This window comes from Myxine glutinosa, chromosome 4, assembly GCF_964187855.1.
Source record: "Myxine glutinosa chromosome 4, kmMyxGlut1.1, whole genome shotgun sequence".
Taxonomy (NCBI): Eukaryota; Metazoa; Chordata; class Myxini; order Myxiniformes; family Myxinidae; genus Myxine; species Myxine glutinosa.
In genome coordinates, this window is record NC_136264.1 from 117,268,808 (window position 1) to 117,285,296 (window position 16,489).

Consider the following 16,489-nt stretch of genomic DNA (forward strand, 5'->3'; position numbering starts at 1 on the left):
TTTTCCACACGGCTCAATCAATCCCACCTTTCGTCGGTGCGGGGCGAGGAAGAATACTCGTCCTTTTTTCCTCGTGTCTTTTCCTCTTCCGTTTCCGGTCACTTCCGTTTCCGGCCACTTGTTCAGAAAGGCTCCTGACCCTCCAATCACAACAACCCTTAATATACTACACACGGATAAGCAAAGACCTGAATGGTAATCCACATACATTCACATAAATATGTAACACTCCCCCCCTTCAAGAAAGAAAGTTTGAACCCAGCGAAAACTTTCTTTGCCGGCCAATTTGGAGAAACAAACCAGATAACTCAACCCCCCCACATTATCAGTTGCCCCCGGGCACAGTTATCACTTAAAAATAAAGCAACCAAAATTTCACCACAACCCCTCCAGATTACTCACTCTGGACTAAGCACCAGCAACGACATTGTCCCTGCCAAATCAAACTCCATCTCATGACCCTCTGACTTTGACCGCCAGTTTCTTGTGAATGAAGGTTAAGGGGTTGATCACAGATCCAAAGTTAAGCCACTCGATAGCACTTTTTCTGGGAGGCCAAGCCGAGTATTCACTACATGGATGCCTTTAGGAACGTGGAGTTCACGGTTAGTCCGTGCAGGAAAGTTCTCTACATGGGCGCCTTGAGGAACGTGGAGTTCACGGTTAGTCCGTGCATGAAAGTTCACTACATGGACGCCTTTAGGAACGGCGTTCACGGTTAATCCGTGTAGGAATCTTGGCTCGGCGGCTCCGCCGCATTCAGTGCTTCAACTTCTCAGAACTTCCCTAATAATTAGGGTGGGACCACTTGTCCCTGTAGTCCCATGAATAGCGGTCTCCTTCTCGGCCACTACTTTGCCAATCCTTCCTTCGGGAGCGGCCGTAACTCAGGGAGCCTCCATAATAATATTGATTGCGGCCACCACCAACACTACCGCCCAGTTGTCCTCTCCTGTAGACCTCTCGACGTCTACGAAATGCCTTCCCTACTGTTATGGTCCGACCCTCCAAATCCTTGCCATTCCAATTCTTCTCTGCCTCTCTGGCGTCTTTTGTGCTGGCAAACGTGACAAAGCCGAACCCTCTTGACTGTTGCGTTTCCCAGTCTCTTACCAACCGCACTTCCACCAGCGGCCTATATCTGTTGAAGACAGAGGTCAGAACTTCTTCCTCTGTTTTGAAGTTCAGTCCCCCTACAAATAACTTGGCACTTTTGTCGCCATCCCGAGCTGGTGTGGCGTTATTTTCCCTGCTGGGCTCTTTACCAACCCTCAGGTTACCATAAACTTGACTCCCGGCCAAATCATTCCCGATAACCACAGATACACCCTCTACAGGAAGCGTGGCTTGTAAACCGACGGTGACCGGTCCTGACACCAAATCGGACTCCAAATGGATGACATGAAGGGGAGCACTAACCCCGCCCCCGATCCCCTGTAAACGAACACTATCCCCCGTTTCCGTCTCCTCGGACCATGGCAAAATGCCTTCAAGCATTAAAGATTGATGTGCCCCTGTGTCCCTCAATATCCTAACCGGTTTCCGGTTAGTCGAGGCTCCATCCCGTGACACAAACCCCTCTGAAATAAATGGTTGGTAACCCTTTTGATGGCGATTTCTCACAATGGCCATTGCGTTTGGAGTCGTAGTAGTCGGACTCCGCTCTGGGTCTTCGCTTTTCATGCGGTAACAACTGGACATCAAGTGTCCAGGTTTCTTGCAAAAAGCGCAAGTAGGCCCGGAGGAAAAACTCGTGGTCTGCCTCGGGCCCCCCGAACTATAAGTTTGTCTTGGGCCCGCATCCCTCTGATTTCGAACAGGTGGGGTATCATAGTTGTCCCCATAATCATCTCGAGGCCGCCGCCATGTATGGTCGTTCTCCGCACCTGCTGTTCCCCACCTCCCCTGCGGAGATCTAGGCGAGGAGTTAGGTTCGTGGACCCCTATTCGGTGGGTTAAGGCATAATCATCTGCCATGGTGGCTGCGTCCCACAACTTTGGTACCTTCTTTTCCTGCAGGTACACTTTGATGTCCTCGTGGACACACTGCTGGAATTCCTCCACCAGGATCAAGTCCCGCAATGTCTCGAAGTCTTTCCCGACTCCTTTTGACTCACACCACCGATCAAACATGTTTTCTTTCACTCTGGCAAACTCCACATGGGTCTCACTCTCCCTCTTCCTGGCATTCCTGAATTTTTGCCTGTAAGCTTCCGGAACCAACTCATAGGTTTTGAGGATGTGCTTCTTCAGTACCTCATAATCTGCACATTGGTCTATTGGTAGCGCCGAATAAATTTCCTGAGCTTTCCCCACCAGCACACTTTGCACGAGTATGGTCCAGGCCTCCTCCGGCCAGTTTAATTGTCGAGCCACTTTCTCAAAGTGTGGAAAAAATTTCGCGACTTCTTTTTCACTGAACGGTGGAACCAGCCTCACATGTCTGCCCACATCCCAGGTTTTCTGGTTAGGTGTCGACCCCGTCAGCAAGGGTGGTGCCTCTCCCCGTTCTCTCATTAACTCCAGCTCCTTGAATTTGATTTCTTGCTGAAGCTCCATGTCACGTTCCTTTAATTCCCTTTCCGCTTTTCTCTCCTCTGCTTCGAGTTCCCTTGCAGCTCTCCTCTCCTCTGCTTCTGCTTTCCTTTCCTCTGTTTTCATCCTTTCCTGGAGTTCTCGTTCCACTCTCCTTTCCTCTGCTTGTTTCTCTTCTCTCCTCGCTTCTGCTTTCCTTTCTTCTTCTGCTCTTTCCTTTTCTGCTTTCCTTTCTTCTTCTGCTCTTTCCTTTTCTGCTTTCCTTTCTTCTTCTTTTAACCTTTCCTGGAGTTCTCGTTCCACTCTCCTTTCCTCTGCTTGCTTCTCTTCTCTCCTCTCTTCTGCTTTCCTTTCTTCTTCTGCTCTTTCCTTTTCTGCTTTCCTTTCTTCTTCTTTAATCCGTTCCTGGCTCCGTAATTGCAACTCCAGTTTCCGGAGCTCAACATCTTCTGGTTCTTCGGGTAGCCACTCCCAGGCTAACTCGTCCCATGTTCCTAATCCCACCATAGATTGTATCACCGTGGCCTGCAACTCTGCCTTCCTCAAATTAGTTCGGACCTCCAAGTTAAAATGTTTGGCCAATTTCAATAGGTCCGACTTTAGCAACTCTCGGAACTGTGCCTCACTCGGGGTTACCCCAAAGTTCTGTGCCACAAACGCCATGGTGTCTATCGTTAACACCTGTTAACCTTCACCCAAGACTTTACCCCAATTTCTCAAAAAAATTTACCAATTAATAATTAATTAATAAATTTTAATTAATAAAATATTATTATTTTATTATGTTATACAATTTTAGATCCCGGACGAGCCCCCAATTCTGTTACGTGGTCCCCTCGATGAATACCTGGTCTCGGTGACCCCCGGACCGTGAGAGGAACTCCGCCAGCAAGCTGTATTATATATGCGCTTTCGCCACGCAATCCATATGAATTTCACCCAGGAGACAACTGATGTTCAAGGATATATTTCCAATGGTAATGATACCATACAATTTCAATGACACAACCACAGAGATTTTCCCCGAGCAATCAACAATACACAACCATCAACAATATTTCAATGACACAACCACGGAGATTTTCCCCGAGGAATCAACAATACACTACCATCAACAATTCCCCAGCCACAATCAATTCCCTATGAGTAAGATGGCCATCTTATATACGTGTGTCCCGGTGAGTACTCACGACACCCTTTTGGTCTCGGTCCCGCACAATGTCTCTGGGCCCCTCCTGACCAAGATGATAGTCAGCGTCGCCGCACTCGGGCGGTTGAACGAACCCCGGGTGGACGTGTTTCCACCGGGCAGGTATCGTACCCGGCACCCCGGCTACAGCCCCTCGCGGCCACGCGACGCGGGGACGGGAAAGCAAGCCAAAAGGCCCACGCCGCTTGCCAGGCGTGTTAGGCCCCAACGGGCGACCCGTACGCGTCTTTTTAGACGGTGTTGGGAACGGTGCCAGACGCGGGGTCGATGCACGGCCCCACGTCAACTTGACGTCTCCACCGGGCAGGTACACGTCCCGGTGATTCCTCTCGCCAGGCGGGCTTCGGAACGCCGCTTTTCCACACGGCTCAATCAATCCCACCTTTCGTCGGTGCGGGGCGAGGAAGAATACTCGTCCTTTTTTCCTCGTGTCTTTTCCTCTTCCGTTTCCGGTCACTTCCGTTTCCGGCCACTTGTTCAGAAGGGCTCCTGACCCTCCAATCACAACAACCCTTAATATACTACACACGGATAAGCAAAGACCTGAATGGTAATCCACATACATTCACATAAATATGTAACATTTGGATCGAAGCCTTTTTGGCGGTGGGTTCATCAGGTGGCAGGGGTTCTTTTGGATGCTTCACTGCTGTGTAATGCTTATGACAAGAAGGGTGATAGTTGACAGTAGATTCGTGATCACTGCTTACCAAAATCTGTTGTGTGACCTCAAAGTATGTCAGATTTCAAATTTTTACGCAAGGCAGCAGCATTCTTTAATGTTGTCCATATCCTGTCACTCAACTTTCTCAGCTTGCCGTCCTCTTCTGTGCAATTGTGACAGATATAGCAGCTTGAAACACCCTCAGCGTCATTGTTCTGGAATTAAAATAGGGTCCGTTAATGTGGAGTAAAAATTAAATGGTCCAGGGACCATATGATCACATGTGGATTTAACTGTCAGCTAGAGAAATTCAACTACGTGCAGTTGAGAAATATGCCTCTGCCTGCAAGGCAACCGCATATGTTTGAATGGATAATCTGTGCAAATAAATTGACATGTAACCTTTGATTTAATAACTCCAAATCTAATCATTTTGCCTCTTCTTCCAAGTGCATACATGTAAAAATTTTGACGAAAATCTGTCCAGCGGGTCTTAAGACATCGCAATAACGAGACTCGGACAGACGGACAACCCGAAAACATAACTTTGTGGGGGAGGAATAATGACGTTTGATATTTGGTTATGGAAATTCCGAATTTCACCTCAGTCCTTGAAGTTAGAAAATTATGCTAACTCAGTAGACATTTTGAGAGGAGATTTCTCTGGTGGCTTGGTGAGTGGTATCTTCTCAGTGCTTTCGAATGTGCAAATTAAGTTTCATTACACTTACCTCTTGATTGATAATAGTGGATGAACGATTTGATCCTTGGGCTGACACTCCCAAACATTGCTCTTCCGAATCGCACATGTTTCTTCTGGATCCATCCTCCTGGGTGATTCTTCCGAACCTTGCTCTTCTGAAGTCATCCTCCTGGCTGACGTCGTTAATCCAAAGCTGAAAGAATAGAATAATGCATTGTATTAACAAATCCCCAGAGCCACACTTTTGCTAACACCCATTATAAAAAGAAATGACAGTCATTGGTTCACGAGTTATCAAACAGAGTGACCACTATATTCGTCATGGGTGTGTATCTGTCTGTCTGTCTGTCTATCCGCAGCATAACAACCCGATGATATCATCCGATCTTGATGAAACTTGGGTGGGAGGGCGATATCATGATCTAGTTGTGTCCTGCCTAGAGTGGGCATATTGCGCCCATTGTGGGCGGAGCGACGCCCGAAAAAGATGTATTTTTAGGGGGTAATCGAGTTCAAGCTACATCTTCTCCGAGGGAGTTAGTAGAATCTGACAGGGGTTTCGGTATTTAGTTAGGCCAATGTCATGTGTCTAGCCCCACGGAGCTCGATTTTTTTTTTCTCATTTGCGCCCCAAGGTCAAGGTCACAAGGTGACAAAATTTAGAAAAGTCGATTTTTGATGGTTTTATTACATTGTTCGCTTCCTGATAGGGTGAAATGTCGTACATGATCTTATTTTATCACATGCATCATGAAATACAAGTTTTCCAACAAATTTCAGAATCTTTGACCTTTGAAGGTCACAAAGGTCAAAGTTTCAAAGTTGTCGGAATCGAACCGAATTTTCGGTATTGTGTAGCTAACTAAACTCATAACTGATACATTATTTTCTATCACATTTCAAGGTCAGTAACCTTCGTTTTGACATTTCCGTTCCTGGCCTGTCTGGGCCTGTTTCGGTTATAGTCCGTCCTTTGTCATTGAATACCGCTCGCTCGTGAACCATCGTCATCTCCTGACTTGTATTAAATATTAATTGAGAGGAATCAAAATTGACATTTTTCGTAGTATGGGCATTAGCTTACCGTGAGGGAAATGGTTCAGTCACATGTACAAGAATTATCATAATGGTCCAGTCAGACACGAAAAATATATGCATTCATTTCCCTCAATCAAGAAAAGAGTATAAATTCGCATTGTTTAGCCTTAAAATTATTGACTGTACACCTAAGCATATAGGCTCCACTTGTAGGATATAGTGTGAGTAACCTTGACTGCATAATGTTCATTGACATGTCTATATCAGTGGATAAGGTAGGCCTAATTAATGGACAAGTGGCCCTCCATATGATGGATGGACAGCATCAGCATGAGGGTGAGGGTTAGGTGAATTCTATGCATTTAGTGATGAGGCCTCAGCGCTATTCTGGTAACATACACACACGTACCTGATGGATTCAAAGGGATGTAGATGTACATGTACCGCTTTGCATCATCAAACACACAGATTTTGAGTATAGTTACAAAGGAGAGACTTCTCTTAAATCTTTAAAGTTTTAAAGCCTGATTAATGAGATAATAGGTGGCAGCATGATATCTATGGGGAGCAGTTCAAGTAACAAAATTTACCTCTCATACTGCTTCTAATATATTCTTGGATGTGTTGATGACTCTGATCATTAATAAAATAAGTTGGGTTGCAGTGAAAAGTGAACTTGACTTCTTGATTCCTATTTTAAAACTGACATTATTTCCCACACATATACCAGTAAAAGTGTCACAAAAAGTAATACATATAAAGTAACATGCCTGGCACCTTGTTGTCTAGGTTCAGGCTTGGTCAAATACATGCTACATTGATAATTGTGAGTAAATTACAAAGCCACAGAATCAAGAGATAAATTGGGCTTTTTGTCAGAATTCTGTCTAGCTCAATGGGCGGCGGGGGGTGGGGGGGGGGGGCATTCGGGGGTATCTGGTGGGCACAACCCACCACTGAAAATGTCTGGCAGTGGCCATTCATGATACCTGGGACTACGCCGAACATTTTCCAGTAGGTTTCATCAGGTTAACTCAGAGCTGATCTAGCTCAATTTTGGGGTCCCTTTCTAATGGCCCCTCTGACCACACCCACCAGAATGTGCCCGGCAGACGTCCATTTCCTTACATGGACATGCACATGGACAATTGCTATATACATGTAAATTGGTTAACTTTCCAGCGAGGCTGACCCCCCTGGGCTACCGATCTAAACTGTCCACCACCCCTCCCTCCCCCACACTCCTCCCCCCACATCCCCAAAGTTAGTACTTGGTGGAAGCACCTTTGACAGCAATTACAGCTGTGAGGCTGTTGGGATAGGTCTCGACTAACTTTGCACACCTTGATTGGGCAATATTTGTCCATTCTTCTGCACAAAACTATTCAAGCTCAGTCAAGTTGTGTGGGGACCGTTGATGGACCGAAATCTTCAAGTTATACCACAGATTTTCGATTGAATTTAGGTCAGGGCTCTGACTGGGCCACTCAAGGACATTTATCTTTTTGTTTCTTAGTCACTCCAGTGTAACTTTGGCTGTGTGCTTCAGGTCGTTGTCATGCTGAAAGGTGAACTTCAGCTTTCTTGCAGAGGGCAGCAGGTTTTCCTCTGGGATTTTTCTGTATTTTGCTCCATCCATTTTCCCTTGTATCCTGGCTATTTCCCCAGTCCCTGCTGATAAACATCCCCATATCATGATGCTGCCACCACCATTCTTCACAGTAGGGATGGTTTTCTTTGGGTGATGTGCTGTGTTGGGTTTGTACCAAACGTAACATTTTGCATTTAGGCCAAAAAGTTTAATCGGCGCACAAAACTTGCTGCCACATGCCTTAAAAATCTCCGGATTGTTTTTTTTTGCATACCTCAAACAGGACTCAAGGCGGGCTGTTTTGAGTAATGGCTTCCTTCCTGCCACCCTACTGTACAGGCCAGACTTGTGGAGTGCTTGTGATATTGTTTTCACGTGCACACAGTGACCAGTCTTTGCCATAAAGGCCTGTAGCTCTTTTAAAGTTGCTATTGGCCTCTTTGTGTCCTTTCTGATCAGTCTCCACCTTGGTTGGTCATCCAGTTTGGAGGGACGGCCTGATCTAGGCTGTCCCTCCAATGCCTAGATCAGGCCGGCCTAGATATAGGCCGATCTAGGCCGTCCTTGGTGGTACCAAATGCCCTCCACTTCTTCACAGTAAGGATGATGTCTTTGGGTGATGTGCTGTGTTGGGTTTGCACCAAATATAATGTTTTGCATTTCGGCCAAAAAGTTCCATCTTGGTTTCGTCAGACCACAAAACGTTTTGCCACATGGCTTCAGAATCTGCGGTGTGGTTTTTTGCATACTTCAAACAGGACGAAAGGTGGGCTTTTTTGAGTTAGGGCTTCCTTCTTGCTATCCTACTGTACAGGCCAGATTTGTGGAGTGTTTGCGATATTGTTGTCACATGCACAGTGACCATTCTTTGCCATAAAGGTCTGTAGCTCTTTCAAAGTTGCCATTGGCCGCTCTGACCAGTCTCCTCCTTGCTTTGTCATACAGTTTAGAGGAGCAGCCTGATCTAGGCATGGTCTTGGTGATACCATACGCTTTCCACTTCTTAATGATTGCCTTGACTGTGTTCCAAGGGCCTTTGAAATATTTTATACCCCTCCCCTGATTTGTGCCTTTCCACATATTTGTCCAATGAAAAGTCTTTTGAAAGCTCCTTGGTGCTCATCGTTGTCTTTCCTGTGAAATGCACTACCCAGCAGAGGAAACCTACAGGAACAGCTGGTTTTATTCTGAAATGATCAGAATCACTACAACTTGACATCAGTGGAGGCCAATTAACTTGGTGTGTAATTTTGAAGGTGATTGGTTACACCTGAGCTAATTTACAATTGCTGTTATAAGGGGGGGTGGACACTTACCCAACCAAGAAATTCTAGTTTTGTATTTTTCATTTTCTGAAATTTGTAGAATTTGTTTTTCACTCAGAAGTTGTGCGTTACGATTTGTAAATAAAGGTGGAAAAAGTATGATTTAATTCCAGGCTGTAAGGCAACAATATAATTTGGCTATAATTTGCATTTTGAAATATCGACTTCTTTCCTGGAAGTCCTAGCAGTGTCAATGTGTTTTATACCTCTAACCCCCCCCCCCCCCCTTCCCATGCCTCCTCCCCCCTGTTGTAAGAATCAGTCCTACAACATTGTCCCAAGAGTAGGTTTAACTCAGAATCGATCTCTAACAATTACTGTAAGAAACCAACAAGCCACATATCAGTATACAGTAATCATAGAAGTAAGTAATGGTTTTGCAATTAGTACAAGCAAGCTTGGAACCAAGAGTAACACGCACCATCTGATTATGCACTACATCACACAGAGTAAATGTCACAGGAATCAGCGGAGCGCTGTCCAGTCCGAATTCTTATAGGAGCCTCTCAGTGGACAGTCGGCATAACACCTGGGTTCAACTTAGACACAATTTCATTACATTCTCCCCGCCGTTAAAACTACACTACCCCCAATGGCGGAAGTCAAGCTAGCAAGTCATAGCAGCATAGAAACATTAGTTAGCAGCAGAGTAATATCAGGTAGCAGCAGTCCATGTCAGTCAGTTCAGCCGTAGCGATCGGGGCGGCAAATTTCTCTCCTGGCGCGTGTCCGATAGGCACCAGGTGCCACATCCACGAGACCGAAATCCTCCGCATCGAAATGATCACCTAACTCGGGTGATGGCGGTGGCCCCACAAAGCCATCCGGATCGGGCTCATATGGCGGTGGGATAACCGGTAGATTCTCCATCGTCGGAATAACCGTGCCGTAGTCCGGCGCAACAGTATCCCCGCATGGGGCAAGATGACGTACCGAGACGGTAGACTCACGTCCATTCGGCATCAGCACTCGAGCGTGCTCGGGGTTGGCTTGGAGAATACGAACCTTGTCGACGAGGGGTTCGTACTTACTCGAGCAAACCGCGCGTTTGAGGAAAGCCGGTCCGGGCACAGCCAGCCAGGCCGGCAAAGGACTACCACCTCCAGAACGACGCGAAAAACGAAACATACGGTCGTGGGAAGTTTGATTAGTAGCGGTGCACAATAAAGTCCTGATCGAGCTGAGCACGGTGGGTACCACCCAGGTCCATCGGTCCAACCCTAGTCCGTTAGACCTAAGTGTCAGAGCAATGGCTTTCCAAATAATGCCATTAAAGCATTCCACCTGTCCGTTCGCCTGGGGCCGATACGGAGTAGTATAGCTAGAAGCGATATTGCGCTGGAGCAAGAATGCTCTCACATCCTGGGACTAGAACACCGCTCCACGATCAGTATGGACATAGGCCGGGTTCCCAAACATAGAAAACAACTCCCGCAGACACCAGATAACTGTGGCAGCGGTCATATCGCCACACGGGAAAGCAAAGGGAAATCTGGAGAACTCATCAACTACCGTGAGAAGATAAAGAGAACTGCCCGAAGCCGGTATGCCCGGGCAAGACGGTAGACACGAAGGCGGCAGGGGCCCTATGAAGTCCATAGCCAAACGCTCCCACGTCCGAGTGGCCTGGACCAGCGTACCCATCCGAGGTTTGTGGAAGCGAGGTTTGAGTTCAGCGCAAACAGAACAAGTGCGACATAGCCCACGAATATCCTCAATCGAATAGGGCAAATTATGACTGCACACATAATGAGCTAAACGCGTCATGCAGGGATGACACAATGTGTCATGAAGGACACAGAGATCCTCAAAAGAGGTGAGGCTCGCACACACCGGTGGCCGTGATAATGAATCTGCTACTAGGTTATCCCGCCCGGGGCGATACTTGATAGTGTAACAAAAATCGGCCAACTCAATCCTCCAGCGAGTGATTTTCTCATTCTTAATGCGTTGAGCATGGCGCATGTCGTACATAAAGGCAACACTCTGTTGATCCGTGATGATCTGAAAACATCTGCCAAGCAAATATGGCCGCCAGCGCCTGATCGTCTCGATGATAGCATACGCCTCCTTTTCGACAGATGAGTGTCGGCGTTCCGCAGGAGAGAGAGTCCTTGAAAAGAAGGCCACAGGTCGCTCCCCTTGAGAGAGTGTAGCAGCTATCGCGTGATCCGACGTATCGCTTTCCAAAACAAAGGACTTGTTTTCGTCAATCGTCGACACAGCGGCGCCAGCTATGTCGGACTTCAGGCCATGGAAAGTGGCCTTAGCAACGTGAGCCATGGGGAACTCTTTGCGATCCACAAGTGGACGAAGCTTCTCAGAGAAATTTTGCACCCACTTAGAGTAATGAGCAAAATGCCCGAGAGCACGCTTCAAAGAAGTACGATCGTGGGGCGGGGCCATGTCGAGCAAGGGTCGCAGTCGCTCCTTGTCCGGAGCGATAGAGCCATGGGTCACGGTGTACCCCAGGAGATGTATCGTTCGAGCGGAATAGCGACATTTATCCTCGTTCATAGTCAGGCGATACTTGTGCGCAACCTTGAGGAAGCGTTTCAGGTTAGCATCATGATGCGCTTTGTCGTACCCGCAAACCGTGATTACCCAGATAAACGAAGACATCGGTTAAGTTCTCCTTAGCAATGATATCGTCCATGGCCCTTTGGAAGCAGGATACCCCATTTGTGACCCCTAAAGGGAGACGGGTGAACTGGTACAACCTTTGTCCGGATTCAAACCCGGTGTAGATGCGATCGGCCTCGGAGATTGGAATCTGATGATACGTGCTACGAAGATCTAAAGTACTGTAGACCGAGTACTGTGCCACCTGTCGTACCAGAGAATCCATGCCCGGGAGTGGGTAGGCGTCCAATTGTGTAAACCGATTTATCGTCTGCGAGTAGTCGATTACCATGCCTTTACGATGCGAGGCGGTCTGCACGACCAAAACTTGGGCTCTCCAAGGCGATCGACTAGGTTCGATTATACCCTCCTTTAGTAGTCGCGCCGTCTCCTCAGCAATGAATTGCATGTCAGCCCGGGAATAGCATCGCGATTTAATGGCAACCGGTGTACAGTCAGCAGTCATATTGGGGAACAGCGACAGTGGCTCAATTTCCATCCCTGCAAGAGCACACACAGCAAGAGTATCAGCACCACCAAATTCCATTTCCAATCGCCCATGCCGTCGGAGAAATCATGTCCCAGCAACACCTCCGCACATAACGCTGGTAAGACCATTAAATGCACATCCGGAAACATGCGACCATTAATCATAAGCTTTAGGCGGCATTCTCCCCGAGTGCGGAGCCATAGCCCTTGGGATGCCATGAAGATTCGACGTGTTGTCCCGAGAATCGGCTACCCATGCTTTTGAACGAGTCATAAATCAACATAACCATCCGTTGATCCCGTGTTGATAAACGCATTTGCATGTTGCCCCGCTATCATTAGTAGAATAACTGCGCTGGACAAGCCAGGCGGTCCTGCAGTCGTCGAGTGGTCGAGAGGGGGCGCTCGAGCCACGCGTGTGGAGTCGACGCCAGCCAGCGTCTTCCGTGAAGTTAAAGCCGAACGTGGGTCGGTCGAGCCGCCGATAGGTGGCGCTCGAGCCACGCATGTGGAGCTGACGGCAGTGAGCGTCCTCTGTGAGGGCAAAGCCGAACGTGGGTCAGTCGAGCCATCGATAGGTGGCGCTCGAGCCACGCGTGTAGATCCGATGCCAGCTCGCGTCGATCGTGCCAATACCGGACGTGGCCTGGGTGACGAAAGAATTCCAGTCAAGGACGGGCGGGCCGCGATCACGCCTGTTCACGCCACTTGTTTTGGCGGCGCCTCCTTCACAGTCAAGGTCACGTGTGCAGCACGGGGCCCGCTTGGAGGGTCGATCCCAATCAAGGCCGCGCGTGGCGCCGGCCGTGGTTCGGGCGGAGAGAGTATCACATTCAAAGTCGAGCGAGGTCGCCGGCCCTGCGACGAGCGACAAACTTTTGCAAAATGACCTTCCCGAGAACACGAATGACATTTCGCGTCTCTAGCCGGACAAACTGACCTTAAATGGTTCCGATTCCCGCAGAAAAAGCATGTAGCGTTATTTCTGGCTGGGGAAGCGGCCGCGGCGGCTGTCATACTCAGGTCGAAATCCTCGAGAGTGTCTGTTGTCCCCGATTCCGGCGGAGGAGCAGCATCCGTGGGCTCCGCGGTAGCTCTCTCCGGTCGTGTCGCGCCGGTTAAACCTGCAGTGACGTACGGTTGGCCGTACGATTCGGCTTGAACTTGAGCTTCTTGGTACAAGAGCGAGAGCTTATGAGCTCTCTCCAGCGTCAACTCTTCTTCTTCCTCAAGCAATCGTTGTCTGATGATTGGGGAATAAATCCCAGAAACAAAAGAATCCCGCATTAAATCATCAGACACTTGTACAGGGGTTCGTGTCGCAGTAGTACAGCACTTCTCTAATCGGCGTAGGTCTTGAACGAAATGGTCGATGGTCTCCGATGGATCTTGTTGTCGAGATGCGAGCAGATATCGAGTATAGACCATGCGTCGAGTCTTCATGTAGATGCGTTTCAATTCCTCCACAGCCGCATTGTACGTAGCGCACTGGGTTATGCACGTGTAGACCGTATGGTTCACGCGGGAGTGCAGCACCGTGAGCTTAGTTACATCGGTGAGCTCCTCCTGGGCGTCCAGATGGCTGGTCAGTAACTTCAGCCAATGCGAGAGTTGAGCAGATGCGTCCGGCGCCTGAGGGTCCGCTCTGAAGATTGGAACTTGTATTAACTTGTGAGTCATGATGATCCCGTTCAAGACAAGAGACGATTCTGAATTAATTGTTGTAAGAATCAGTCCTACAACATTGTCCCAAGAGTAGGTTTAATTCAGAATCGATCTCTAGCAATACCTGTAAGAAACCAACAAGCCACATATCAGTATACAGTAATCATAGAAGTAAGTAATGGTTTTGCAATTAGTACAAGCAAGCTTAGAACCAAGAGTAATACGCACCATCTGAGTATGCACTACATCACACAGAGTAAATGTCACAGGAATCAGCGGAGCGCTGTCCAGTCCGAATTCTTATAGGAGCCTCTCAGTGGACAGAGTCGGCATAACACCTGGGTTCAACTTAGACACAATTTCATTACACCCTCAATCCCCCTCCCTCCCGCAGACCACAGATCTCCCGATGTCCCCGTTCTCTACTGTTGTACTTGTGTGCTTCCCTCTCTCTCCCCATCTTGTCTCCCGCTGCCTTTTCCTATGTTTGATGTGTCAGTTTGTTTTTATGTGATTAATGTTAGCTCTTACATGAGCCTCGATCTTGTACACACACAAAAAAAAAGTGAAAATTTTGAAAGGGGGTGTCGACTTTCTGTTGGCACAGTATATCGTTTTTGGCACCATCTGTCAATGGTGAAGAATTGCTTAAAAAATTATGGTAGCCGGATCTTCACCAAAATATAATCATTTCGTCCTTGTCACATACCCAACCGGTCCACCAAATTTCGTCTGAATCTGTCCACGAATTTTTGAGATACCCTGTACACAGACCAACAAACAGACAAGGTTGAAAATATACCCTCAGTACACCTTAGGTGGCCTAGGTAATAAGAGGTCACAAATAAATAAACAAAACCACTTAAAAGCAATCTAACTTTTTTTTTTTGAGCAATAAAATATCGATAGCTATCAAAGTTTCAAGTTTTTCATTTGCATGACAAAATGTTGCCGCTGTACACAGCGTATGCATTTCTACAATCTACTCTCTTTCATTTCAGCCCAAGTGCACAAAAGGACATTGGCTCAGATTACTTGCTTTAATATGGATGAATTTTTTTTTTCGATGATAGGCAAAATACACACATGGGTGATTGGGTGTGGTGGACAACGTTTGCCTACAGTACTGCTTTTGTGCTGTTGCTCATATTTCGGCCAACTACCTTGGGAGGTTGTGTTGATTATTTGTTTTTCAGTTTAATCGTTTTTATATTTCATGCATGCTTGTATCAGTGCAATGTACTATAATTTTATGAGCATGAATGCCGTTATCTTTCCTTTCCTCTTTCCCTTTTTCGAAAAGAAACCGTTTCATTCTCAGCAATTTACAAAGCATTGATAGGTTCGATTACTCTGCATTGCCCCTCTGTATATTTTTCTTGAATGTGAATGTTACAGGATGTTTAAACCTTTGGTCGCAATTCATGTTTTAAAATGATTCTGAGAGGAATTCTTCAGACGAAAGATATGAGTCGTTAGATAGCAATTCATGGATTTGTAATAACTGTAGTATTAAAAGAATGTCCTTTCTTTGCTTCCCTGGGACTGCCAGTGTGGCCCATTCCATCCAACCCCCAGAGCAAAGGAACCCCACCGAGCAGCACTGGTAAGATCGTTCAGGAGCTCCTGAATGACATTTCACCATTGCAAGGCCTTGCAGGATCTGCAAGCACATTCCTTGATCCAGCACCGCATTCCAGCACTCCATTCCAGCATGTTGACATCGAAGCTGTGCAACGTTCTTTGAAGACTGAGCAACAAAAAAGTGATGGAGAGATGGAGAGTGTGGACAACACCAACAGTAACAAAGTCCAGAAGCGCAAAAGTGATGAAGAAACAATTGTGTGGCCTCAGGTATACCTTTTCCTTTCTTCATTTTGCAGTCCAATAATTGTGCTGGCAAGAGAGGTTTGCAATTAATCCTATAACAGCAGTTGGAATGAATAAGTAAATATCCAAGATGCAGCCTGAAGGTTCAGCACAATCCAACCTGTCTTGGGTTCAATTTATATCGGAGTAGAGATTAACTAGAATGGTTCTCGGTACAGTGCATACCTCCGCCAGGCTGAAAAGTATGTTTTGTATCCCACTGATAGGCCGGATATGGATGTGGACGTTAACCAAAATTAAATTGGCTTGTTCTTGTCGCCGAACCAACTCATCCACCTGGTTTTGTCATAATACATCCACAACGTTTTGGAACATAATGTTAGTCATGGCCAAAAATGTTGGCACCCTTGCACTTTTTTCAAATAATGCACCATTTCTTCCAGAAAATTATTGAAATAAAAAATATATATTTTGGTATCCACACATGTATTTCTTTGGTTTGCAGTGGAACAAAACAAAAAAAGCTGAAAAAATTCCGAAATATTAAAAATCACTCATTCAACCAGTTTGAATGGAGAAAAGTAGTCATTCTGCTGTTTTGTGTCACTGTGTGTGTACCGCAATGAGCATGGAGAAAAGAAAGAAAACCAGAGAATTGTCTAAAGAGGTTAGACACAAGATTGTAGCCAAGCATGGACAATCTCAAGGCTACAAGTCCATCTCTAGAGACCTCGATGTTCCTTTGTCCACCGTACGCAATTTTATCAGGAAGTTTAAGGCCCATGGCACTGTAGCCAACCTCCCTGGACGTGGCCGC

The 16,489-nt window shown here is 46.9% G+C and overlaps 1 protein-coding gene across 4 annotated transcripts in view; it reads left to right on the forward strand.

Moving 5' to 3' along the window:
• LOC137425115 (uncharacterized) overlaps positions 1 to 16,489 on the forward strand; it is a 97,710-nt gene that overhangs the window by 63,425 nt on the left and 17,796 nt on the right. For all 4 annotated transcript variants that reach the window (XM_068113214.2, XM_068113215.2, XM_068113217.2 and 1 more), the window contains one exon: positions 15,395 to 15,696. In XM_068113214.2, coding sequence (XP_067969315.2) covers positions 15,395 to 15,696 — 302 coding nt within the window. The remainder of the gene's footprint in view (positions 1 to 15,394; positions 15,697 to 16,489) is intronic.